Below are 27,538 nucleotides of genomic sequence, written 5' to 3' on the forward strand. Positions count from 1 at the left end.
CAGTGTTTTGATAGATACAGTGCCTTGCTGTAGTTCTGCTGTGATGAACAATGGTCTATTTGCATTTATAAAAAGAAGATAAACCTCGTACTGGGACAACACAATTTACTATGTTTCATTTTGTTTGTAAGATAATAGGACAAACAGGTATAAAAAAAAACAAAGGTGCCTTTAAGAAAAATGATGAGCAAAAGTGCAATGAGTATTATCAAACTGCCATTGACTGAAATACATAAAATCACTTCAGATCATCACTTTATTCATCATAAATATCACTTCATATTAAATTTGACAAATAAAACATGGACACTCAGTACAATATAGAGATAGCATCTTATACTTCTATAAAACGGTTCCTGGAGCTTGCTTGTAATGTAAAACTATAAGGATGATTTTTTTATGATCCTGAAATTCTTACATTCTCTAACATGATTTAATGCTGACATCTGTAAATGATTTTGAGTTTTATGCATGCATATGCTTCTTCTCATTTCTCTAAAAGTTTTTAGGTAAACACAAAGCAGATAATTATGAAAAATTCAGGAATGATATGCTAAAAAACTTTGAAAAATTAGGTGTTGATATCAAAACAAATATGAGTTTTCTATACACATACTTGGACATATATTCACACATGTTGAGTCATTTTTAAGAAGAATAAATACCAGAATTCTGCTAGAATATTGTAGTAATAGGACAGAAATATCAAGGCGGTTTAGACACATATTTAAAAGAGGATAAACCCTGCACTTTTCAACGAGGAACTTCTGCACTTAATAGAAAATCATATAAGTATCTTTAATATGAGCTAATTAAAACAATTTTTTAATTATCATTTTATTGGGCTTTATTCAGCATAGAATCCAATTTAGAATATTTTTAGAATTTATATATTTTAATTTATGTAATTATCTTATTTAATTTAGTTTTAAATATTATTCTATAAATTAGAATTGAAGCAGCTTTTTTGGGGATTTTTAAATTGGTTCATCTTCTGATTCATACAGGGGGCTTCGACAGGGTGATTACGCAAAAACTAAGTTGAGAAAGTGAAAATCTCGAAAAATGCACTCAGGTCTCGACGTGATGCCTGGAATGACAAAAAGAACAATAACTACTATAAAAAAAGTTATCTTTAATTATTGCAAGAGTTATTGGAAGTAGAAGTAGCAGTCGTGGTTATCGCGTAATTGCAAAGTCTACAATGATACAAAAATCATTTCGAAGAACTAAGATGCTAGGTATGTTTTGATGTTTGCACAGCAATGAAATTCACTGCTATAATATCCTTCGTTCAGTCCATAAGCGTATGAATAGAAAAACGTCTCACGGATTTAATTCTGGCGAATGGATCCCGCGTGTTAAGTTCACCACGTTGTGTTTGTTACTTCGAAGTATGCTGGACGTCGTGATGCTTGAGCCTTATGCCATGTTATACTGCCTCTGTCAACAATTGTAAGATTTTTGAGAGGTCATGTTGCAGAAAAACAAGGTACTTCGCTCTAGCCAGGCATTTTGACATCAATAATGACCCCAAGAAATTATCATTGAAGATTTCTGCCTGAATCTTACTCTAAATTTACATAGTACACTGACATATGAATTATAGATCGACCATCAAAAAGTCAAATTTTATTTATTGTATTGTTTCAATTTTATTATCAATTTACATTTAGCACAATTTCAATGCGATTATTATTTTGCATAATGAGATCTAATTTTCTTCAATGGAATCTAATTTTTAACTTATCTCGGAAAAAAGAACGGTGGTGGAATAATGAGCATTATGATCCATGCAGTGGAAGTAAGAGGATTCATGTTTTAGGGAACATTTCTTTAATGATCACATTTCACACAAAACAAACACAAAAACAAGAAAGATAAGACATGGCATTAACGCGTGAACACCTTTACAGAACATAAAATTATCTCATTATAATTACAATCACAATGCACTATGGGATGCGTACCTAATCAGACATTGACATCTATTATCCAAAACAGAAGACAGAGAAATGCAACTGCTACAGAACCAATGTTACACATAAGATGGAGGATCCAGAACTAGTACCATAAATTACTCTTAAATATCTGATATATCATTAAGAGGTAAGCAAAAAAATATAGGCAATTTATTTTGAGAAAATATTAAGCATCAATTTTTTTAAAAAGTTATTTGTAGTTAGAGACTCAAAATGTGCTTCCTGGAGTTGGTTCAAATAGCACAACGCCTTACATCTTAGAAGCAAATCTGATTGCGCACGGATTTTTGATGATACAAAATAATTAATTTTGATTTGAATAATCTAATTAAAAATAAGATGCACACTAAAATTGTTTAATTTGAAATTATGTTTTAAAAACAAGAAAAAATCTATGTTGAATAGATTATTAATTTGAAATAAATTTATTTTTAATAAACAAGAAATTAGTAGAATGAGCATTATTTTTTTCAGTTTTTAAACTATTCAATTCATAATTTATTTTCATTTATTCTGATTATTTTTGTCTCTTGCCCTATAGAGTAAATATATTTCTTCAACATAAAATAAATAAGACAAAAGTAACTGAAAAATTTTCTTTTGATATAATAACATCAGAATACTGGAAATATTTCTGTTTATCTAATAAAAAAATACAATTCGCGAAATATGCGTCTAATTCATACGAAAATTAAAATTTAGGGATAAAAAGAAGCGGAATAAATTGACTGTTCAAAATAGAACTAAGAATTCATGATTACTTCACACTGACCACGCAAATGTTCGGCAAAATTATTATGTTCAAACTTAAAAATAAACATTTTTTTTTAAATTTATCATTAAATAATAAGCTATGAATTAAAAATATAACACATGGGAAATTTACAATTTCTCACGATGTTCTTAAATATAATGAAAGAACAACAAATTGGAATACAGTATCAAAACCAAGTGTGCACCTATTATCGCAAACCTCAATGAAAGATTTAAAAATAAGCTCTGCTCTTGAATTATTCCCACTAGTTTATAAATTGTTAAAACCGAAATAGGAAACAGTGAAACAATAAAGAACTTTTTACCATCAAACCTTCAACTATAATTCAATAGAAAGATTTAGCTTTTAACGTCCGTTGGGAAATCACAGCTTTTTTCCAAAGGAGATTTAAGAATAAACGTGGAAAGTTTAACTACGCCAAATGTTCCTTTATCTCTCACAAGGGGAAATGAACTAAATTCGACCGAAAACATGTCAAATGTAAAAAGAAAACAAAACACAATTGATAGGATACGAAATAGAAGTCTGAACTAAAAGAAATCATCTGCTTCAACTAGTAAGTCAATGAAATAGTTGACTAGTTCAATCAGTCTTAATTTCTTTACAATTTCTTGAAGGAATAGATAACAGTTTAAAATATCTGTTGATACTTGAAAAATAATGTTCTTTATAAAGAAAGCTTGAGGGAACAATGTAATTAATGCTGATCTTTTTTAAAATTTTGATTAATTTGCAATAGTAGGTTAACTTATACTTAGCTTTCTCCTGAACAAACAAATAATATCCAAACAATCCAAAAATACTTAATACAATGTATTACGATATACAAATTATTTTGTATTTATTATATTTTAAACTGAAATAAGAAAATCAGTAGAATCAAATTTTCTATATTTTGGTTTCTGAGAAAGTTATGAGCTGCAAGAACAACATTTAAAATCTCATTAATAAATTATTAATTTTTGTAAGAATAATTCAAAATTTCATTAAACATTGCGAACAACAGCTCATTTGTCTATGAAGAAAATCATCTTAAAGATTATGGAATTATTTTTTCTAGAAAACAAAGATTTTATGAATACAAGAAATTAAAAAAATAATTAACTGTCCCAAAACTTCCACGACATTTTTTTTGTAGTACTTATGAGTAAAATCTAAAGGAAAAGATCCACTCATTTCTTAATATTAAATTGCACATTATTTTTAAGTTTTCTCATCTGTATACGAAATTATGTGATTCATCAACTCAATAAATTCTTCTTTAATAATATAAGATTTTGATTAATCAAATTGAAATATTTAATTTAAATATAGATTTCATTCAGGAACTCGTTATGATAAAAATTTATACTTCAAAATGCATCAATATTTTGTCCATCATCAAATGGTATAATAAAATATAATTTAAAATTTTTTTGTTAATAACGAAATATTATCTGCAAGCAATTCAATTTTAAACAAAAGATGTTAAATTGTTAAAGATGTTAAAGAAAACAAAATTTGTTAAAACTGTTTTTTAAAAGAATAAGTATATTTAACGTGATCTACCCATTTATTTTTAGTTGATATTAATTTGATATTTTAATAAATAATTTTACAATTCTCTAAATGTTGTATAACTTGTAAGCATCAATTTTGTCAGAAATTGATTTTTTTAATAAAAAATTATTTATTGCATCTTTATAAATGATAAATGGAATTGTATTATATTGCAAAATGTTTTAAACTTGTCAACTTTCAGTTCCACCTAGGTGGATTATCGAACCCAGTGACACATCTGCTGTATCAGGACGTCCAGCAAAAATTGATTGCCAAGCAGATGGTGTTCCTTTACCTCACGTCAGGTGGAAAGTATCAACAGGTGAGATTTAAGATTTATTTATTTCTTATATTCATAAGAAAGTAAATACATGGAATCGGAATATCTATGAATCCTCATTATGGAAATATACACTAAATATATTGAGAAAAAGATATTTTAAAATCGATATTCAAAGCACAATATATCATTATAACAACTATACAATGCAAACAAAATACAACAATAAAAATAAAAATGCATTTGCTGAGAAAAATGGATTTAAAAAATGATGTAAATTTTAATTTATTTGATGAATCCTCGATCATGAATATCGATAAAATAAATTATTCTGGGCTCATATCAAGATAAAGCAGATTTTTCTGTTATTCCTTGAGAAACTGCACCAGGTTTGTTGCTGGTGGTTTTTATCCATTCATTGATAATAAATGAAATTTCTTATACCCAAAAGTTTATTGCTCCTTAACTTAATATAATACAAAATATTAGAAAAAATTAACCTGCAATTCTTATGAGATCAGTTTAATGCATAAAATAATTAAATATGTTGTATCAAAGTTTGTGATTTATTTGGATAATTGCTCAATTGTTTTTAAAAACTTCTTTTCACCCACATTAGAAACTTTTCACATATGAAAGTAACTTTTATTCATTTTTTTTTTACTTTTTACGCTAGTAGAATTAATATTTTTTGGATTGATAAATAATTACTGAATCTTCTGAATATATTATTGAAATTACATATTCTGAATCTTCCTAATCTGAATAACTGATCTGCTAAAATTACTATCACTTCTCTTAAAAGTAAATGAACATATGGGGCATTTTTGCAAACCTTGCATTAGTTATCGTAAATAAAAATGTTCCCAGTGTTGTATTTGCGTTTTGAGAAATTGGATAATACTTTCATACCAGAACATAATACAATTAAAACAACAGTATTAAGAACATATTAAAATGAATCAACAATGTCAAAAATGCAATAGTTTTCTGAGAAAATATTGATCTACATGCAATAGTTTGAGAAAATATTGATCTACAGTGAAAAAAAAATGACAATTAATATATGTCGGTTTCAGTATGAAGAAAAGCGGTTTAATAAGAATAAAAGATATAATCTTTTTTTATGTATTCTATTATATTTATTACAATGTTTTACTTAACTATTTATTTCATTTGTTTTCCGTTTAATTAAGATGTTTATTAATTTATAAAAGTTTCTTTGCTCTAAATATAAATTTTAATCAATGCCACCTACAATTTAAAGCGTTTAGAGATATATACAGAATATATTTTCTATTTCAATAGCTTTTCATTTCCTTAATTAGACATATTCAATAATTGCATTTTAATTAATTTTTTGAATAAAATTTCTTATATCGAGTTTCTATGTAAATCATTTTTAGTTTATAGAATTGGAATAAATTAGTTTCCAGATTAGATTGCTTTAAAATGAAATACTTTTCAGGTGATCCACCGGAGAAATTCAAGACCATTGTAAGCAGTTCTCACGTTCATATCCTTGTTAACGGCTCGCTGAATTTCCAAAGCATTGAAACAAGTGACTCAGGTTTCTACCTTTGTGAAGCCAACAATGGAGTCGGAGCAGGACTAAGCACTGTAGTTCGTTTATCTGTGCACAGTAAGTTTCTTATTATGAATTCATGAGCGTAGGTGGAAAGGGCGAATATGAAAAATTAGTTGCTAGGGATTTGAGTCTGGACAACTAAATTACAAAGAACTCTCCTTTATAGTATAAAGAGCGAATCTGAGTTGATAATAGGCCTTGCTGTGTTGCTCCCTAAGCTTTTGGAATGAAGCAAGTCGCTTTGTTTTAAAATCATTTGCTGTCCTTGCAACAGTTAAAAATTCAAATGGTTCTTCTTATATTCTTTTATACGATTAGTTATTAGATTCCTTTCATTATTTTAATGCACAGACTCACGATAAGATAAATGCTCAAATATCAATAGTATATGGGCAATGAGCTATGGAAGCATAAATATATCAGAATGAAATTATCATTTAAAGAAAATAATAATTAAGAATTTTTTAATAAAATATATACAATATTTTAAATTTTCATTAATAAATCTAAATACATATTCCTATAAATGGTGTTCATGTTCCTTCAAATGCCTATGCTATATATACTTATTAGTTTAATATTTCAAGGAATTTAATTGTATTTAGTCTTAACCCTTTTCTGAGGTTCAAACATTATGCAGGTTTCCATATATGGAATTTCTTGACTACTAAGAAATAACCAGGAAACATTGTTTAAAAATCTAACACCAAGAATTATATATATATGATGTCCATTTTAATTGGTTGCCCAATAAATAATTATTAAAACCTTAGAGATAGATCTATACTTCTAGTTGGACAAATAATTTCAATGTCATAAATAATTAAATTTCATGTTTTTTCAATCAATGAATTTAATTCAGATGAAACCCTTGGTTAACATTTTTATAAAATTGCAATACATCTTATTAGTAAAGTAATTTTGTGACTTCAGTATTCATATTTCAAACTAAACAGCGAGAGGGTTCTTCCGAAATTTACTCCCGTACTTTCTAATAAATGTAATTGATGAACAAAAATTGTGAAAGAGCCTATAAAAATGCGATTCTTTGGAGATGCATTGGCGATTAATCGCTGAATTATATTTAATACAGAAATACCCTGAAACCTAATGTGTATTTTAGATGTATTTTTTATGATCGACACCAAATTCTATTAAAACCAATATTTAGTAGAGTTTGATATTAGTAAAGGAAAATCAATTATTAAATTATAAATTACATATTTTAAATTTAAATTAATAATACGTAAAATTTGACAGAAAGATAAAAATAAATTTACTCACATTACCCTTACCAAATTTCATACATTTATATAATTTTATTTTGATCATGTTTACATATTTGTTAGATACAAACAAACAGAAGGCCAATCCCTAGATGAATTCTGTTCCAAATTTGATATATATCTACATTTTAGATGATAAATTTGTGTGCGAAATTTTATACCTCTAGCTCTTTTTATTTTCTACTTCCAGTCTTAATTTAATATAAGTTAATGGTTGAATGAAAGACTCCCTCTGAATGTACTTCGTTCAAAATTTGATAGAAACCTTTAGACTAGAGACCACATACCAAACTTCATCCGTCTAGTTCAAGGCAGTTTTAAGTTATCGGGTTAACAGGCAGACATAATTCCAAACATTTATTCTTCGGACTCGGAGAGAGGTCTCAAATATAGAGATTTGTTAAAATCGAGAAATGGAATCCTTCGAGGATTACAATACTTTTTCTGTGTATCCCACAGCATAAAATGTATAAAAAGGAACTTTTATGTTTTATGTTGTGGAAAGTAAAGTATCCCAATTTTCTTTGACTAAAGCTATATGAGTTCTGAAATTAAGAATATAACAGTTTTAGATCATTTCAATAGTGAAATAATCGGAGGATCTGCTCTGAGGTTCAGCCAATCAGTAAACACCGTGACTTTTCAGTAAGCAATGGAATTCTAAGTTTACTTGCGTACTAAGTTTCTGTTAAATGTGTCTAAAAAGGATCGAGATAAGTATAAAAATTCATTTTTTGCAATTCTTTAGAACCTACATTACAGACTCAAACGATATAAAATATAATTATTTACATCACTACATGATTTTCCTAATATGTAGTACTTGCAAAAATCAAAAAGGTTAAGAATTAGTTCATTAAAGCACGATTACAATTGTGCATAGTGTAATAGTATTATATTCACACAAAAATGAGTTCGTATTAAAAATAGAACTTATAAGCATAAATATTATACTGAATTGAATATGCTGAATAATAATATATTGAAAATACATTATTCTTTTTATTGTAATTGGCAATAAAATTGATAATGCATTTTCCGAATTATTAAGAAACCGTTTCTAAAGAATACATTCTTAAATTAAAGCTATCGACAGCGCTTAATTCTTCCTTACTTCAAGTCATGCAAGCCGAAACCTTTTCACTCGTAAAATAAAATCCACGAAATTCTTTATTTACGCCACAAAAAATATTATATGATAGCGAGGATTGAAGTAAATATATTTTGAATTTATGACAATGCTTGGGTACAGGACGAGTAAAAAAAAAATCATAAAATAATATGTGAGAAAGCATTAAAAGTTAAAGAAAATAAAAATCAATTAATTTATTAATTAATAATAACTGCTTCTGTTCTTTGTTGCAATTTTCGAAGTCAGATACAAACAACTTCTAGATTTTACAAGAATATTTGGAATTAAATAAAAATGAATACAGAGAAAATGTGTTTTCCCTTAATTTAAGGACCCTCGAGGGGGCACCTCGAAATGAGGATGAGATGCTTCCGGCATGGTGATTGGATCTCGCCACCCTGGAGGGTACACTAATAGGTGGGGGATCTGGCTCCCCCCATCGATGACGGGACGTACTTCCTTCGGGGAGGGTTGTACCATGGCCGGTAACGGCCCTTAGGACTCAACCACAGTTCCCGCCAATTGCTGTTGCGGCTGTCCGGTCATTCAGTTTTATGGTTTAAATCCGTGTGCCTTAGGGCGGGTCGGAGAGTTAGAAGGTTGACTTCCCTTAATTTAAGAAATTTTAAACACAGTAACTTATTTAATGCATTATGGAAAAAAAAATAATATACCAGATATCCCCCTTAAAATGCATTTAAAATTTCATAAATGTCAATTTTCAGTTTGATGTATACTAAAACGAAATTTAAAAAAAAGAAAAATAATGGCAAAAAACATTTTTTTCATTGCATTTTTCACTTATATTTCTAAAAATAAATTTTAAGTTATTTTTATGAAGAAGTGTTTTTTAAGATACCGAAAGTTTTATAATAATTTACTATGGTACTCAATTTTAATACAACAGGTTATTTCAATTAAATAGATGGCCATTATACTTTAACAATTGACATTAATGTAACGTAGGTGTTCCAAAAACATAATAAAAATGTGTCATGCATTTGCCCTATCCATCCCAATTTGTGATAGAAATTTCAGCCATAACTTTTATTATCTATCCCAGAAGCATATTTTGGAAAATATAATTTTTGTTAATTAAAAGAATTATCGATATTTTTTGAAATTTTATAAAAAAAAATAATGAATTAACGTTTATATTTTCGAATTGTGGAAAGTATAATCAAAAAATCTTTAAATAAGTATAAGAATTATAAAATAAAGGAAAACAAAAACATGCTTATAAGCAGGATTTCTCTCTAATCATCTCTCAATAGGCAATTTTTAAACCTTTAAAAATAATTCCATTGGAAAAATTGCTTAAATGACAAAAAGTTACATTTTATGTTGTTTAATCAATAAATTAATTGATTAGCTTCAAGCAGTGAAATCGAAATTTGTCTACTTGATAACTTTTAGTTCGCAAGAGGGTGATTAAAAAATAGTAATGTGATATGATTACTTTGCGAAATATAAATAATAGGGACAAGAAACGACAAATATATATATATATATATATATATATATATATATATATATATATATATCTATACTTATAATAAAGCTCAATGTGTGTGTGTGTGTGTGTGTGTGTGTTGGCGCTCTACAGGCCAGGTCATTTGACATACAGCTATCAAATTTGGTACATGTATACCTTAGAGGTCGGGAATGTGCACCTGGGGTCCCTTTTTTTGAAATTTTAATTAGAATTTTAATTATTAATTAAAAACTAACTTTCCCGCCAAAAGAATCTTCCATTTTCCCCACTGCCAACTTTTCCGCCAAAAAAATCTTCCATTATCCCCAGCGCCAAACGAGAAAGGCTTCCGTTGTTTTTTTCTCCCAACAGTAATGAGGCTAGGGTTAAAATTTTTCGGCGGATTATTTCAATCGGTTCTGCTTATTTTCTTAATGTTTGATGCATTTAAAATTAAACATTGTTAATGAATCAATCTTTCAGATTCATTCTGAAGTACTTTTGAATTAAAATAAAACAGAATAAAAGAAATTAAAAATTTCTAATCCGCATAGCGTTACCCCAACTGGCGTAGAAAAAATCACGTATTTGCGTTACGTAACCGGCGAAGAAAATTCACGCATGCGCATTCTGTTCTGATTGTTGCCATGACAACATGTATATGCTTATAGTTTTAAGTACAACGTTTTTTAAGTAGTTTTTTTAAAACCTGTTTTCAACCGTTTATTTTAAACGATTCGTTTTATTTTCTTAGTGTTTGATGCATTTAAATTTAAACATTGTTAATGAATCGATCTGCTCATAATGAATCTAAGAAAATTTTGTTGACCAACTCTTGAGATATTACATAAATTTAAAAAAATATTCTTTAGTGCCCATAAAGTTTAAACGCTGAGTGACTCTATTTTCAGTAATCAGATTATAAAAAAATGCTTTGTTTCAGTAAAAAATATTATTATATTAATTGAAGATAAATTCTTTCCACTTTAATTTAAAGCATAAATTCTACGGGTGCTAACAGAAAATGAGAGAGATACATATTACGTTATGACTGAAGGCCTTTATAATATTATGAATGAATTATATGATAATCAAAATTTGAAGTTTTAAAATATTTTGATGAAGAAGCTATTAAAGTAGAAATTGCATAAAATATTTAATTATTAAAATTTTAACGAACATTAAGATTGGCGAACCGGCTGGTCGCCAAAGGCGGCTAGTATATATATATATATATATATATATATATATATATATATATATATATATATATATATATATATATATATATATATTTGCTATTTTTTTTTACGTTTGGTACACAAAGTGTAAAGTGTGATAAGAGTTGCAATACTGGTTCAACGATGTAAAACATATGTATATGTTGTCTAAAGGATATTTGTATTTACATTTATATTCTATTAGGCTCTGATGGCTTAGAATTAAACGATATGATCATGATTAGAAAGAGCAAAGCCAAATAAACCATTTGCAGACAATATTTCTTCTATAAGTCTTACCAGAATTGAATACTTGTTTTTATTCTAGTAGTAAAATTCAATACTATAAAAATTCACTGTTGAAAGAACTAATGAGCGGATAACATTGCAGTATTCTGCTTCTGACTTCATTCGAAATTAAAATTGAGAGGTACAACCAGTGGAATCTTGTTTAATGCACTGAAAATTCTCAAATGGAATCAGGATTGGTTTCTACATGTTTCGTTTGTATGGTTTCATTTAAAATTAAATCCAGACGATATAATCACTGAAAATTTCTTTAAAGCATTAAATCAGAAATTTAAAACAGACAAAAATAAAAATGAAAAGAAATGTAAAACATCAGAGAGCATATTCATTTGAAGCTCACTAGAAGGCAGAAAGCAAAATTTTGAATAGAATTCGGAATTCCACTTTGCTCACACTCCTAAAAATTAATGCGAGGCAATATTGATTTATTATCCTAAATATTACATTTACAACATCCATATGGAACACGTACGGACGTAAAGTCACTGCAGGAATTTCATCCTTTAGCGCGAATAAATTCTTGTAATGAATATTACAAAATCAGTTTTCCATAACATGGAAAAGGGAAATTCGCTGGCGTATTTAAATCATGCTTATAAATATTCAAAAGGACATTCGAATGAGTGAGCAAAAGCATGTAATTTGGGAAAGGAGGATTTTATACTCTCAATAATCTTTTTCCCCTTTATGCAACAATGTCGCAATACACTTAGCTCTCATAAAAGGGCCTCTGCTTTGGATAATTCAGGAAGTTACAGCAGAATTTTAAAGTTAACTGTATATCCATGCTTTTAGTTGCAGTTTCTCATCTGAAATTCAGTTTTGAAAGTTTTTATTATTTTTATGACGTCTTTAAAATTAGAGTCCAAAGTGATTTATCGAATAATTTTGAGCAAAATATATTAAAATCTAAAGAAGTTAGAGTTTATAATTTTGAAAATTCTTTCAACTTTATGAGTTATTTCATCATAATTTAATTTAAGAACTTTTCGCATTTTTTCAACAGTTACAATCAACTTCATTCCATGCAGTGTTGATACAATAATCATCTTTTGATATATTATTTTTACTATCATAAGTAAAATATCAATCTTAACAAAAAACATCAGAAATGGAAAATTCCAAATATGTTTTTAAAAATGCAATACTTTTTTGAAAATGTTTTTATGTTAGTTCATTCTTTTAATTTTTACGTTTCATACTCATATGCAATAAAAAAAACTTTCAATAATTAGGAGCTATTAAAGCAGCAAACTGTAATTAATTTGAAAAAAGTAATTATTTACTACGAAAACAAAAAAAGTGTCAATTGAAAATGATTCAATATTTGAATCGTATATTGAAATTTTTTCAGAAACTTTCCCCTGTGATATGCAATAAATATTTAATGTATTATAACATAACAGCTTTTGAAAAGCAGTTTGTTACGTAAGTATCAAAATTAGATAAATAAATAAAAACATATGACTGAAGAGTATAGAAATTAGAAACTTGCTTCTAAGATATCTAAAAAATGTATTAAATGTATAATTATTTTTTTTCCTTAAATTTCTTGTAAACAAAAATGATTTAAGGAACGGCAATTAATATTGCTGATTGTTAAACAGAATATGTACTTCTTTTAAATAATATACTCATAGCGTTATAAAAGGACTTTCAGTAAGTCGAATCAACTAAAACTACAAACTATTTATTTCGGAAAAGTAGACTTTTATTACTCAAATAAAAAAAGCATCAATGGAATATGATTCAATATTTGGCTGAAGTGTATTGAAATTTATTTTGAAACGTTCTCATATGATTTGTAATAAAAAATATTTAATGTATTAAAACATAACAGCTTTTGCAGAACAATTTGTTACCTAAGATGTAAAAATAGATAAAAAAAATAAAAACATAAGACTGAAAAGTATTGAAATTTGTTCAAAAATTTCCTTCTAAAACTTGTAAAGATTTATTGAAATGAAAGATTTTTTCCTTGTAAAATATAATTTAAAGGCATGGCAATTAACATTGTTGATTGATAAATAGAATTTATATTCCTTTTATCAATATATATATAATCCCTGACTTCATAATTTTTGTTTAAAGAGGTTTTTGAACTAAAAAACGAAAGACAGTATGATTTTGCAAATATTTTCAAAAATCAATATATTTCTAGAATTTATTCAGCAATTGCTACAAATGGTGAAATTTGATTTCCCTTCAGATTCAATAATGAATTGAATTCGGCAGGATATTATACCATGTTTTATTTTCAATACTCTGATAATCTCAATTTGAGGTATATATTTACAGTTAAAATTGTAGAAATCTCACGTTTCTGTAAAGTTTACATTAAGATGCTTCTGTGACAGCTCGCAACCAAAATAGATTCCATTTAAATGAAAGAGAAATGTTTAAAAAACAAACACGCATTACACTTTTCACTCACACTCCGTCTTCATTTAAATGCGAAATAACTTTTCATTAAACAATGTTCTTCTGCCATGAATTGTTAAACAAACACAAAATCCAAATTTTGTTTCTCAGGTGCACCTCAGTTCCATTCTAAATACACAATGATGACAGCTCGGAGGGGAGAAAGAGCCACTATGGAATGCCGGGCCCTGGGCGACAAGCCGATGTCTTTTTCATGGAAGAAAAATGGAGTTGCTTTAGACCCTGTGGCAGAAGTACGGTAAGTGGAAGTATTGATTACACTGTTATTAAAGCAAGCTCAAGTGCAAAATGACAAGATGTGGAATGGAATTAATTTAACTGTCAGAGAATTGAAGAATCTTTCGTATCTGATTATTTACAGTCGCTGCATTGCTTAAAGCTCCTTCCATTAATTTGGTGAGAAAATGTTGGAAGAAAGTTATGGAAATTGGAAAGTTTAAATACTGTTTTCGGGAACTACAAACTAGGGGGTATGCCTTAAGGTATACATATAATATATGCTGAAAGGAAAGTACATATTTGGACACAATAATTGATGATATTTAGATAACTTCTATCTTATATATCGGAAATAAGTGCGATAAAGTATAGAAGGATTCTGGTAATTATTTGGATAATGAGTGATTTAGAAATTTTTCATTTTCTTTTCAGAATAGGAATAAGTATTTACCAAATATTTTATTATTTGATATTTATCATTATGCATGTATTAAAGTATTTAATACATGAAGTATTATCATACATAATAAATAGGAATAAATATGTATCAAATATTTTATTACTTGATATTTATTAATGTGTATCTATAGGATTATTTAACATTCGTACAATCTTTATTGATGAAATTATCTCTTATATAAGAGTACTTATTCCATTTAAAAAAAATTACTAATGCATGTAAATACTTATAATAAAAAAATAAGATCTTCGACATTGCAATTATGTTAGAAAGGAAATAACTTTCATGTAGAGATTTTAAGTTGTGAAAGTACCTTGAATAATGTGTCACTTGTAAACTCTTTGCATTTTTTTCTCATGAGTAAATATAATGATTATTTTAATGCATGGAGCAAAAAATAAAATATTTTAAATCATGGAACTTTTCAGTTTAGAGAAACTAAAGTTAGGAAATTCCTTTTTTGAAATACAATATAAACCAATACATTTAAGAAATAATTTTAATACAGGTTTGAAAATACAGCAGGGCAGCATGGTGCAATCAGAGTTAATGGATACTTCTTACATATTTGTATCGTTTGACATTTTTTTGAGTTTAATTTTCCGTACCGGTCCATTTACTCTAAAATGTAAAGACTGACATGATCTGGCAGAGATAAAAAAAATCATGTAGATACAAATTTCATCTATTTAGTTTGCAAAGAAATTCAGAAAAAACACATTAAATATACATACAAATAAATTTGCGGAAAAGCAAATAAGACCATAAGTAATATTTATATAAATCTAATATTAAATAGCAATGAATAAATAAACATACCTGCAAGTAAATAAAATAACTATTAAAACTTTTAAACATATACGCATGTCATTTATAAATAAATGTAATGCATACATCATAGGTATAGATGAATAAGACAATATTTCTTTGATTTTCAATTCTTCACATATATATAAGTAATAGGATAGAAAAAACTGGCTTTTACAGATTTCAATACGGAAAATTTTATAAAATATGGCTGTATAAATATTTTATATGTAAAAAAAAATAAAATTGTGCAGTAATATGAGGTGTTTTTTTTTTTTTATATAATTCTTAAAACATTTTATATAAAATATGAAGCAAAATTAGCTTAATTCTTTATCGTAAAACCTTCGACATTATTAATGTTATAACTGCTGATAATAAATAATTAAATTAAATCAACTAAAAAAAAATAAAATAAAAAGTTTGAAACTACTATAATCTACCGAAGTTTAAAAATAATAATTAGCTATAGAAACTCTGTAATATTCAATTAATTTTACAGATTTAAGTAAGTATCAAATAATAAGTACATCTTAATTACAATACAAAAAAAGAAAATAATGATTCATTATATTATTTGTTATTTCCACGTCCTAATGGGATTTCTAAGATTACTTGATCTAAAGGATTTCAATAAAATACCTGGCTTTTATCGAACGGATTGCCAAGATGATAAAATGAAGAAGTTAGCAAGTAGAGATTAAACGAACAAGAAAAGTACAGTCCGGGAAAGTTGAAAAATCGTCTCCAATAAAAGTTTAAAAGAATCATCGGTAAAATGGCGGAGCGTTGCGAAATCCATAATAATGACCTAATCTTTTACTCTCTAATGAGTCCCCCTGAGATACTTATGTAGCTCTTCAGGGTCCTCTCGACCTAACTGTGACAACGAAATAGATTACGTTCCAAAGAGGGGGGGGGCTTGCTTTAAGAGTTTGTTCTCGGTAATAGCGATTAGCATTTGTAGAGTGGACGTCATGAATTAAGCGCTTGCATTATAATTAAGGTGTCCCATAGAATATTTACTGCTGAGAATATAATGCCTACCTGCCTCATGGATGCTTTTAATGGTATTGTCAGATTTTGAGGGTAAAGAATCAAGATTTAAGAATATCTTTGGAGAACTATACTAAAATCTTTATTTTAAATTCAAGTATTATAATTAGCATTGGTATCGGAGACAATAATTCATAACTCGTTTCGTGTATGCTCATAATGGAGAAGCATAATAAGTGAAGAATAATTTTCATGGAAGGTCACACTAAATAATGCTGGAGACAGGGATGAAGATTGGAGCATATTTATATTATAGGTAAAATATGACGCATAATGAAGGTCTTAAAACATAAAAATAGGCAATAATTTTATACCAACATTCGTAAAAGATCATACTCATATTCTAAATCGAAAGGAGATTATATTATATTATATATATATATATATATATATATATATATATATATATATATATATATATATATAAAGAGAGAGAGAGAGATATACATAAGCACATCATTTCCTTTCAGCCACATTAGCATATAAATTCTTGGTCTTAAGTCTTCTATTTATTTTAATCGATACATTTTTTCATAGTTTTTTTTCTTATATAATAGCGAAAATGAATAATGCAACAGATTAAAATAAAAGTAATCTAAATAAAATGAAGACAGTAATTTTTTTTCCATTTTAAAAATTTATCTCCCAAATTATATTTATATCTTAATGAAATTTAAAATAAACTAATTAAAAATAATGCATTATTACGTTCATTAATATTATGGTTTTCTTAAATAATATTCTAAAATGGCAAGAAGATATTTCTTTTTTTTTTTTTATTTATGCATAAATTGGTGCATTTAAAAAAACTTATTTTATAAATTTAATTAATTATAAAGTTATCAAATAATACGTTTCAATTACCCATTTATATGATATATAATGATATCATAACGATTAATATTAATTAATCATTAATAATAAAGATTATTCATTAATTATTAAATGATTGGCCAATTCATTAATTATTGGTCACACTGGTCTAATACATATTCTCTGCCTATTTTCTGTCAGTTTTGGATAGCTGCAGAGGTACTTTAAACATTTGTGAAGCTTTAATACAATGAATAGATTTTACTAGTTTTCGTTCTAATCATTTTAATTCTTATAATTTTAAATAGGCATTTTATTGGGTGGAAAACTTCATCGAAATATTTTTTTTTGTATCTAAAAGTTGTTTACCAGAGGGTGAGACTTTTGAACATTTGCTTTTATTGCATTTTATTTACAGCTTTTAATTTCGTCCGTTTCGCGTTCTGTCATTTCTTATTTTCCTTTCATATTAAATAAATTTTAACCTTCTCCGGTAGGGCTCATTCTAATTTAGGATCTTAAGCCAGAAATCTAATTCCAAATCATTATTTGTTAATCTTTTTGTCAAGAGCATTTAGTTACTAAATGAAACTGCTAATTATTAAATGAATACAAAGAATTTTGGTTTATAAAAAATTTATTTTGGAAGGAACGTGATTTTATGATTAGAAAGAACGTAAATTTAACTGGAGTTCAAAACTACGTGGTTCAGTCCAAAAAAAGCCGTCTCTTAAACAGGATATTTATACGATTAAAACAAACTAAGCCTAATTATATTATCTAAATTTAAAAAAAAATAATGACGAATTTGATAAACTAATAATTAGTAAGCTTTATTGATAAGCATTTATATATATGCGTTTTTTTTATATATGCATGCTTATATTTATAGCATATATGTTTCAAAATAATATTATACGACTGAAAATGATCTCATTATATTTAATAACTTAATTATAATTAGGGATTGCAATACCGGTATACCGGGATACCGAATACCGGTATTTTGAGCCATTTGTACAATTTTGTAATACCGGTATTCACAAGTTTAAATACCGGTTTTTCGGTATTTACTAGAAATTTTGAAAATTGTCGCCACTATATGTGCAGGTATCGTGAACATAGCAATATAGTATACGTTTTTGTTTTTATGTCTCCCTAACGGGCGAAATTAATTAGCTAATTAATGGCTTAATTAATTGCTTAAATCTAAATGAGCCAAACATGGATTATCCCTGAAAGAAAATATTGTATCCATAACGACTGATGCAGCAAAAATTATGAAAAAAGTTGGAAAGTTGATTGGTGCAAATCAGCAGTTGTGCTATGCACATGGAATTCAATTAGGAGTAATAGATGTATTATACCAAAAAAATAAAGAATAGAAGAATCCAAATACTGTGGATATAGAAACTTTGGATTCCAACTTTGAAAAGAGTGAGAGTGATATTGACAATGAAGATAATGACAATGTAATTGTTGAAGAAGATATTGCTAATGAGGTTGAAATATTAACCTATCAAGAATTGCTTCCTATAATTTATAAAGTTCGAAAAATTGTTAAGATATTTAAACGTTCCACTATAAAAAGGATATATTACTAAAATATATACTAACTGAAAATAAAACAGAATATATGTTAATATTAGATTCTAAAACACGTTGGAACAGTTTACTCCTGATGGTGGAACGATTTTTGAAACTGAGAAATCCAATCCAAAAATCATTAATCGACTTAAACCTGTAAATAAATTTTTCAGATGGTGATTTAAATAAATAAGATGTTTCTTTACTTTTTTGTGATTATATACTGTTATAATTTATAAATTACAAATTATTTTTTGTGATATTTACTCTCTCTAACAAAACTGGCAAATAAAACAAAGAAACACCTGTGTTTTCTTTCTTTTTCTAAAATTTGTAATACCGGTATTAAAACCGGTATCCCGGTATTAAGATTTAAAAAATACCGAATACCGGTATTGAAATTTTGGTCCGGTATTGCAATCCCTAATTATAATGTGGTATTTTTATCTTTCGATACTTATTAATTTATTTTCCTGGACAATTGCATGGTTAAATATGATTGCATTTTTAGAATTCACAGTAAATCAGTGCTTAATATCACATTTTAATTCAAATTTTATTTACATTGCCTTATTAAAAGGGCATTGCATTTACATTCGTTTATTTTATATGCATAAATACTATCTTTCAAAGGCATTCTAGAAAATGCCAGTTTATCAATTTAATAGGCAACATTTCTTCAATATTTCCAACATCTGGTACATTTTCTAAAATAGCATTTAATTCACATCATGTACGTGAAATAAACTTCATCATTATTCTCTTTCTCTATAAATGATGCACTCCAAATAAATTATTTCTGAATTTCTCAGAGAAATTTAAATCTTAATATCACCTTCTGCATTCATTTCGCCGACGATTTCATCGCAATAAAGCCAACTTTATACAATTAAAATATTAAACGCAGGGAATATCTTTCAGACATCTAATAAATATTTTATTTCGCCGCAGATATTCGCAGCTTTCTGAAGACACTCCTTTAGGGGGCCAATCAAGTCTTATCATAGAGAAAGTTGAGAAAAAGGATTCAGCTTTATTCACATGTTTCGCCGTTAATGATTATGGGGAGGATTCGAAGAACCTACAGCTTACAATACAAGGTAAGACATCACAGAATCTGAGTAAGGTAATAAAATATTCAAATACAGTTGAAGTTAATGACTTAGGTTGGTTGAGGAGACAGCCCATTATTACCACGCATTTCCCCTTTTAATAACGGTTCTTAGATTACAATAAAATATTCACTTCTTCGAGAGTATCATTGGCACTTCTGTAGAATAACTTGCTGGTTTTGTTAGATTGTATCATATTTTATTCCACTCAATGCTGAATTTCGTGCCATGAATTGGAAGAATGCAAATCAAAAGTAAATTTAGCCATAGAACATGTTCTCACCAGTGGTTTGGTATGTGACCTTGAACAAAATTGATATATTTTTATTTTTACTGTTTGAATCTTTTTGTAATTGAAATGAAGAATATATAGGGGATCCGTAAAAAGAGAATATTTTTATTGATTTATGGCCCAAATTATCAATGATCATTCAGTTGATAAAATTATAGTATACAAGAAGTAAAATAGATCATTCAAATTTCACCAGATAACATAAGATTTCAATACAAATGCCATAAATAATATTATATTATATATAAGTAACCAATCTATAGTAAGAAATAGTTTGAAAACGAAACTAAAATGAAAACGAAACAAAACCGTTTCGAAATTGCAACTAAAAATTCTAAAACCAAAAAGGAACTTTATAGTATTTAGAGAGCGCAACTGCAGCTACTTCTAAAACACAGATGAATTGATACAAAAGTATTAAAATTAAGTTAATAGGAAAATTAAAAAAAACAAATAAAAATTGAACCAAAAAAAATATATATATATAAAGAATCCGTCCTGAAGACTTTTTCAAGGGTCACCCTCAAGCAGGGATTCAAAGAAAGGGATTTTTTCTGTGAGGAAATGCAGACATTAGTCTAATAATGATTTTTCGTGACCCGAAAATCCCCCGAAATTAGGCCCAAGAGATATACCATTTTAATAGAAAGGAAAATACAAAACAGTGTGTTCCTTTAGTCTTATTTTTTGTTTTTATTGTTATTTTTGTTATTGTATTTTTACTTTGTAGTGGTTATTTTCTTCTAATTTGTCGTTTTGTATTTTCCTTTCTATTAAAATGGTATATTTCTTGGGCCTAATTTCAGGGGATTTTCGGGTCACGAAGAATCATTATTAGACTAATGTCTGCATTTCCTCACAGAAAAAATCCCTTTCTTAGAATCCCTGCCTTAGGGTGACCCTTGAAAAGTCTTCAGGCCGGATTCATTTTTATATTTTTTTTGGTTCAATTTTTATTTGGTTTTTTTGATTGTCCTATTAACTTGATTTTAATACTTTTGTATGTATATATATATATTATGCTTTTTATATTGCTTCACTAAATAAGTGATGAAAAAAACAAAAACATTTTTTTTTTAATTCTATCGATCCTATTAGACCAATGAAATTATATTTATTAAAATAATTTTGACATGTTAATATTTTAAATTAATTAAATACTTTGCGATTAAAACTTATCAAATTATGAAATTTAGAATTTCAGGCGATTGTAGACTATTTCATTTAGTTCCTCGAAGAAAGTCTTCCATTTAATAACATTGCACTTAATCGAAGTAGCATTATTTTTTTTATTTGTGAAATTCCAAATGTCATATTTCGGCTAGTTCATAGAATTCGGCCACTAAATTGAAACTTTATTTAAAATTTTAGAATTTATTCCAGAAAAGTTTCCGAACTATTATTAATTGCTAAAGGCTATTATATAAATATTTGGATTTCACACTTTTTAAAACTTAATTATTTTAAGCAACAATACACAAAGTCATTGAAAAATCTATTTAAATTGAAAATGCAGGTAAATGTAACATTTATTTAACATATTAAATTATTTACTGGATTATTATTTTGTAAATACCCTACTTAATCTTACGCCTATATTATAATTACGGAGAAACCTATGCGTAAATGCGCTGTATTAACAATAAAAATTGTTAAGTAGAATCTCATTTTCAAAAATGATATAATCACAGAGATTTAGATTAAAGAATGATTGATTAACACTCCCTGAAAATATCGATTTAGTCAATCTGGTAGGATTTAAAATAAATTTATTGTTTTTAAACCGCCGACTCATGTGTATTCAGCATGAATCCTTTTTGTTTATAACAAATAGCCAACAAAAACAGCTTCACTCATTTTTACCGAAACAAATATCATCTCTAATTTAAAATACTATCAGATTATTGCATGTCTAAAAGAAAGTGGTAAACATTTTAATTTAAAAGAAATAAATTAATGTGCGTCCTTGATCTCAAGCTTCTCAATTCGTTATAATGAAATAAATCTTTTATCTTTAATTTATTTAGAATAATTAAACTATCTTTTTCATATATAAAATGATGAGATTCTTTCCAAAGAATAATTTTCAAAAATATATTTAGATGCATGTTTGATAATTCATCATTGAAGAAAAAAATGATCGTCTGCAATTAAGAATAGCATTAAACTATTTAATTGGTGGATAGACGTAAAAATAAAATCAGCTACATTAAAAAAAATCTTCTAAAAATTACTTTTCATTTCCAGCTTACTAATAAATAATTTAAAATATTTTTTTTTTCATTTTCAATCTAAGAAAATGAAATCTTTTATTTCTTATTCAAATCCTTTTGGCCATTATAAACTGATCTGTTCAACTAATTTCGTTCAACTTGAGCAGTTAATTTTAAATCCTACTATTATTATCAATTTTAATGCATTCTGCTGGAATTTGATATTGATTCTATTGTAATGACTAATATAAATATCTATTCATTTCAACTTTTTTTAATAAATTTAGAAAAATTTGAAAATTAAATTTATACAAAAGAGATGCATATATTTTGAATAAATCATTTATTTTTAAATTACATTTTACAATTTAAATTCCTTTTATAATTTGATTTATGTATCTCACATATTGAATCTAAATTTAATCTTTAACCATCCTCTATGTTTCTTTTGTCTTTCTTATATTTCTTCCCATTAAACGCATTTAACCATATCATTTAATGCATCTATTAAATGGCAACTTTTATTTAAAATTAATATTTTATACTTTTACATCAATATTTTAGCAGAATTAAGAAAAAATTAGAACTAATTGGAATTGACATATTGCATAAATTATTAAATAGGAAACACATAATTTCTTGAGAAAGAATTAATATATTTAATGCAAGTTTAATAGAAATTCATAAACTATGCATACTTATCATTTTTTACAATGTTTTCAGTTTCTATACACTCTAATTTCCCATATTTTTTATCTTAATTTAGGGCTGAAATATTTATACGATTTTAAGCATACATGTGATATATCAGTATGTGAACTTATTATTTGTTTATCTAATTATTTCTGTATTGAACAGGTATTGCAATTGTTTTTTTACCGTTTTGTAGATATTCCAGATGCTCCTCAAAGTACCGAAGTCCACGATGTGTCCAGTAGAAGTGTACGACTTTCCTGGAGCAAACCATTTGATGGAAATTTACCAATTACACAATATACTGTAATGTGGAGACAAATTGGAGGTTAGTTATTGCTCATGTAGAACACGTTTTTGGTAATTCAAAATTTTGGATATTGGACGAATCTCCAAATAAAACTGTGGGTTTTCTAAAACAAAGAATATAGATGTACTAAACTGCTTTATAAAGTCATTGGAAAAATCATGTCTATTCTTGGCCATTCATATGATTATATTTCTTAATCTATCATATTAAAAAAAATATTCTTCAATCAGACGTGTTATTAAAAAAGATGAGAATAGTGGCCAAGGTGATTAGCTAAATAAATGATATGATATCTTAGTAGTTGAAAAATTTGACAGTTATACAAGCTCATACGCAATAGAAATAGACATCTCTATATCTAAAGAAAGTATATAACACTACCTAATTTATTTGACTCGCCTTATCATACTTGGTTCAAACTCCTATTTTTATGTTTGATATTTATTAATGCTCTTTGGAAATAAGAAAATTAATAAATTCTAAAATTGTAATAAACCAATACAATTTTTTTTAAATATCTTAACTAAGCAATGCGATATAGTTCATAACATTGTTTATAACTTGGAGGAAAGAAGAGACGGCATGAGCACCGAAAACCCGAAGCCGTATAAATAAGCAAGATCTGCTTCCTTTAGTGATAGATAAAAAATATTTACCTGACAAATAGTCTTAGATCAGAGATATCAAGCATTCCCTTATGTGTTCAGAGCTTGAGAAGATCGTATTGAGGTCTACTTTTCGTTGTTTACATTTGTACGTATTATTTTCTACCTAGGTTAGACCAATCAAATTAAAATGGCGACTTCATATTAAAATATTTCTATATCATTAATGCGCTATATCTACACAGTTTTAAAATATATATATATATATATATATATATATATATATATATATATATATATATATATATATATATATATGGTCTTTAAGTTATAAGTATATATAACTTAAGTCTTGTTTCCTCAAACATAAATTTTCAATATATTCAATCATTTATTGGTCTATTATATTTTTTCTCTTACTTTTAAGCTTTAATTTACAATTTATTAACATTATTTTCTTATATTTTAATAGCACACCTATGCTTATGGTATACTCTTTATTTCCTTCCGTTATTTAAATACCAAAACATAAGAAAATTATGTTTAATAAGGAAATAGGAAAAGAACCAAAGAAATCACTTAGTATTGGATGGAAGATGTAAGAATATACATATCTACGATTGGTAATCACATATAGAAAATTTGTTCATGTTCATGCACTTCTTACGAAATAAGAAATGATAAGATGAATTTCATATAGAATTTTTATATAATGGATGTTGTTAATCAACTCTAAAAAAATATTGCAGTTAACAGGCATCTTAACATGTTAAAAAGGCCGGAAATGTCATGATTTAAACTAACACATCATTTCCTTTCAATCTATCAGTCTCCAAGATCTTTCACACTTCCGTTTTAATACTCAACAATCATATAGACAAGGAAAGTGCAGGTCAGAAGAGAACTGTTTGAAGAGAGAAATAGTAGAAAACTATTTATCAGCTTTTAATTATGTTTTCTTGTACTTTGCATCAAACAACGCAGTTGAGTTTAAAGAATATCTCTGAAAGAACGTTGCACCTCCGCATCGTGAATACATCGAATTTAAAGGGAAGACTTATTTTCCATGATTAAGAGCATCAAAAGAGTTTAATTAATGTTGAAGGTGGTATTTTCTCTTAAAAAGAGCTTCGAAACAATTAAAAGCTAGGCTCAATATGAGCAGTAAACTCTGAGTTTAATTCAAAAAGTAAATGGAAATTGAATTCGCGAAGGAAAAAAAGTTCAGTACCATGGCAGCAAAAGAAAAAAAATAGAAGTAAAAAGACAAGATAAATCGGTAGTGAAGTTTCTTAAAACAAGGTTATAAAGGCTACTTAGATTAGTAAAAGCAGCTTAGAGATGACACTTTATATCTTAAAAATATATAAGTTATCAAATGTGTAATCGAAAATGACACAATGATTCTTTCTTGCAACATGGAGGATCTAGATTATAAATTGGGATAAACTTCAGAAATTCTGAAAATATATTATTTTAGAAAAACTTAATTGATTAAGGATACTAAACTCTACATTACGAAACTAATTGCTTGGTTATCAATAATTTCATGACAAGTACTTATTTTTCTTCAATAAAGAATTTTTATATTATTATTTTTATTATATAAAAAAAATATTTTATTATGGAGTATATAAAATGACATTTCTGGTAAATGTGACAAATCGAAAATTTCAAATATACATGAATATACTAAAAACAATACAAGTTATGAAATTTACACTTTATGTGAAAAAAAAAGAAAAAAAAATTAAAACTTGGTTTAATAAATTTAAAAACTAAATACAGTTCAGAATTTCGGAAGAATTTTGAAAAGGCGGAGCCTCCAATAAGTAAAAATGTCTTCGCTTTTTTTCTACCATCAATATTATACATATTGAATATAGGATACACGATATTCTTAATAACTTTTTGATGATATTCTTCAAAACAAGGACACTTACTACATTCCAAGGTAAAACAAAATGTTTATTTTTTTTACTATGTATTATTGATTTAAAAATACTCATAATTTTATATATAAAGACCTAGTAAAATTTATTTTGCTTAAAATAGCTTTAACTTTCTTATTTCTGAGATCATTCGAATTCAAATATATCAGAATGCTGGAGCATCTGAGTTGTTCTTTTAAAGATTTAAAAAAGGAAGCCACTCCCTCTAAAACCAAAATTACTACCATTGTATAAAGGATGAGCCCTTCTTAGTTAATTGCTATTAAGTAGTTTTATGTTCGGACAGTTTTTTGAAAATTCTCAGAAAATATTTTTGTTCTTCAATGATATCTGAGCATATGTAACAAACACAGTACTCACTTTGAATATTCAGATAAGCATTATTAATAGAATATTCAAACATTAACGAATGGAGAAGGAGCGTAAGCCGTAGTTTGTTGAAAGGGCGATTAGGAGCTTTCAGTATTGAAGTAATTAAAAGTAGTTCGATTCAAATAAAACATTTGTAGATTTCTAAATTTCAAAGAAATGTGAAAACAAGCATCATGGGAAAAGCTATAACTCCTGTCAGGATTAAAAATGCCCAACTAAATTCTTAAAAAAATGTAATATATTCTGAATTAAATTTTTTTGGTAATTTGAATATTAAGGAATGATAGCACAAATTTCCAAATTTTAAAACTCGTGTTCGGTAAGTTCGAGTAACGTCAAATTAAAGTTGACTAAAGTATATGTTTTAATTATTAAATTTTCTTATATATTATACAAATATGAGTGATTTTTTAATCAAAGATCAAGAATACCTGATTAAAAATGAGTTAGAAAAAGCTGACAGCATATTAAAAGAGTTTGAATATTTTGAATTCTTTTTTGTCATTAATGTATACTTGAATTCTATATATTACAAAAAAAATGGCAAAATGCTTTTCCAAGAAGTGATAACAATTCCTTTTGAGAATCCTTATCTTTACTGTGCGCGCAAAGACTGTGAGAAATGCCCAAATTTAATAAAAGGAAATAAATAATTATTATTTATTCAATACCTAACTCTGTACCTTGAAATATTTTAAATTTGTTATTTTTCTAAGAAAGCTTATTAATGTTCTTTGATTCATTATTTCGATCGATCCATTTAAAAATGTGGGAATAAGCGCCAGAAACCCTGCAAAGAACTTATTTATAATTATCTGGGTACTTCATGAGAAATTCATTAATTATAAAGCATTGAGCCATTTATCAGATCTCTTTTGATCATTATCCTTTGCAAACAAGTTTTAGCCCAAGGAAAAATTAGTGCTGGTGTTGAGAAATTAAAGCCTTTTGATATGTATAGATATATAATCTTATTTTAATTTGGAGATAACACGAAATCTTTCTTAATGGTTTGGTTTG

General features: G+C 27.0%; 1 protein-coding gene across 2 annotated transcripts in view; it reads left to right on the plus strand.

Annotated features, from left to right (window-relative positions):
- Positions 1 to 27,538, plus strand: part of LOC129981891 (cell adhesion molecule Dscam2-like) — a 464,610-nt gene that overhangs the window by 302,483 nt on the left and 134,589 nt on the right. For both annotated transcript variants that reach the window (XM_056092937.1, XM_056092938.1), the window contains exons 10-14: positions 4,499 to 4,618; positions 6,045 to 6,218; positions 14,118 to 14,265; positions 19,921 to 20,069; positions 23,476 to 23,607. In XM_056092937.1, the coding sequence (XP_055948912.1) occupies positions 4,499 to 4,618; positions 6,045 to 6,218; positions 14,118 to 14,265; positions 19,921 to 20,069; positions 23,476 to 23,607 (723 nt within the window). The remainder of the gene's footprint in view (positions 1 to 4,498; positions 4,619 to 6,044; positions 6,219 to 14,117; positions 14,266 to 19,920; positions 20,070 to 23,475; positions 23,608 to 27,538) is intronic.

Source organism: Argiope bruennichi, chromosome 8 (assembly GCF_947563725.1).
Source record: "Argiope bruennichi chromosome 8, qqArgBrue1.1, whole genome shotgun sequence".
Lineage (NCBI taxonomy): Eukaryota > Metazoa > Arthropoda > Arachnida > Araneae > Araneidae > Argiope > Argiope bruennichi.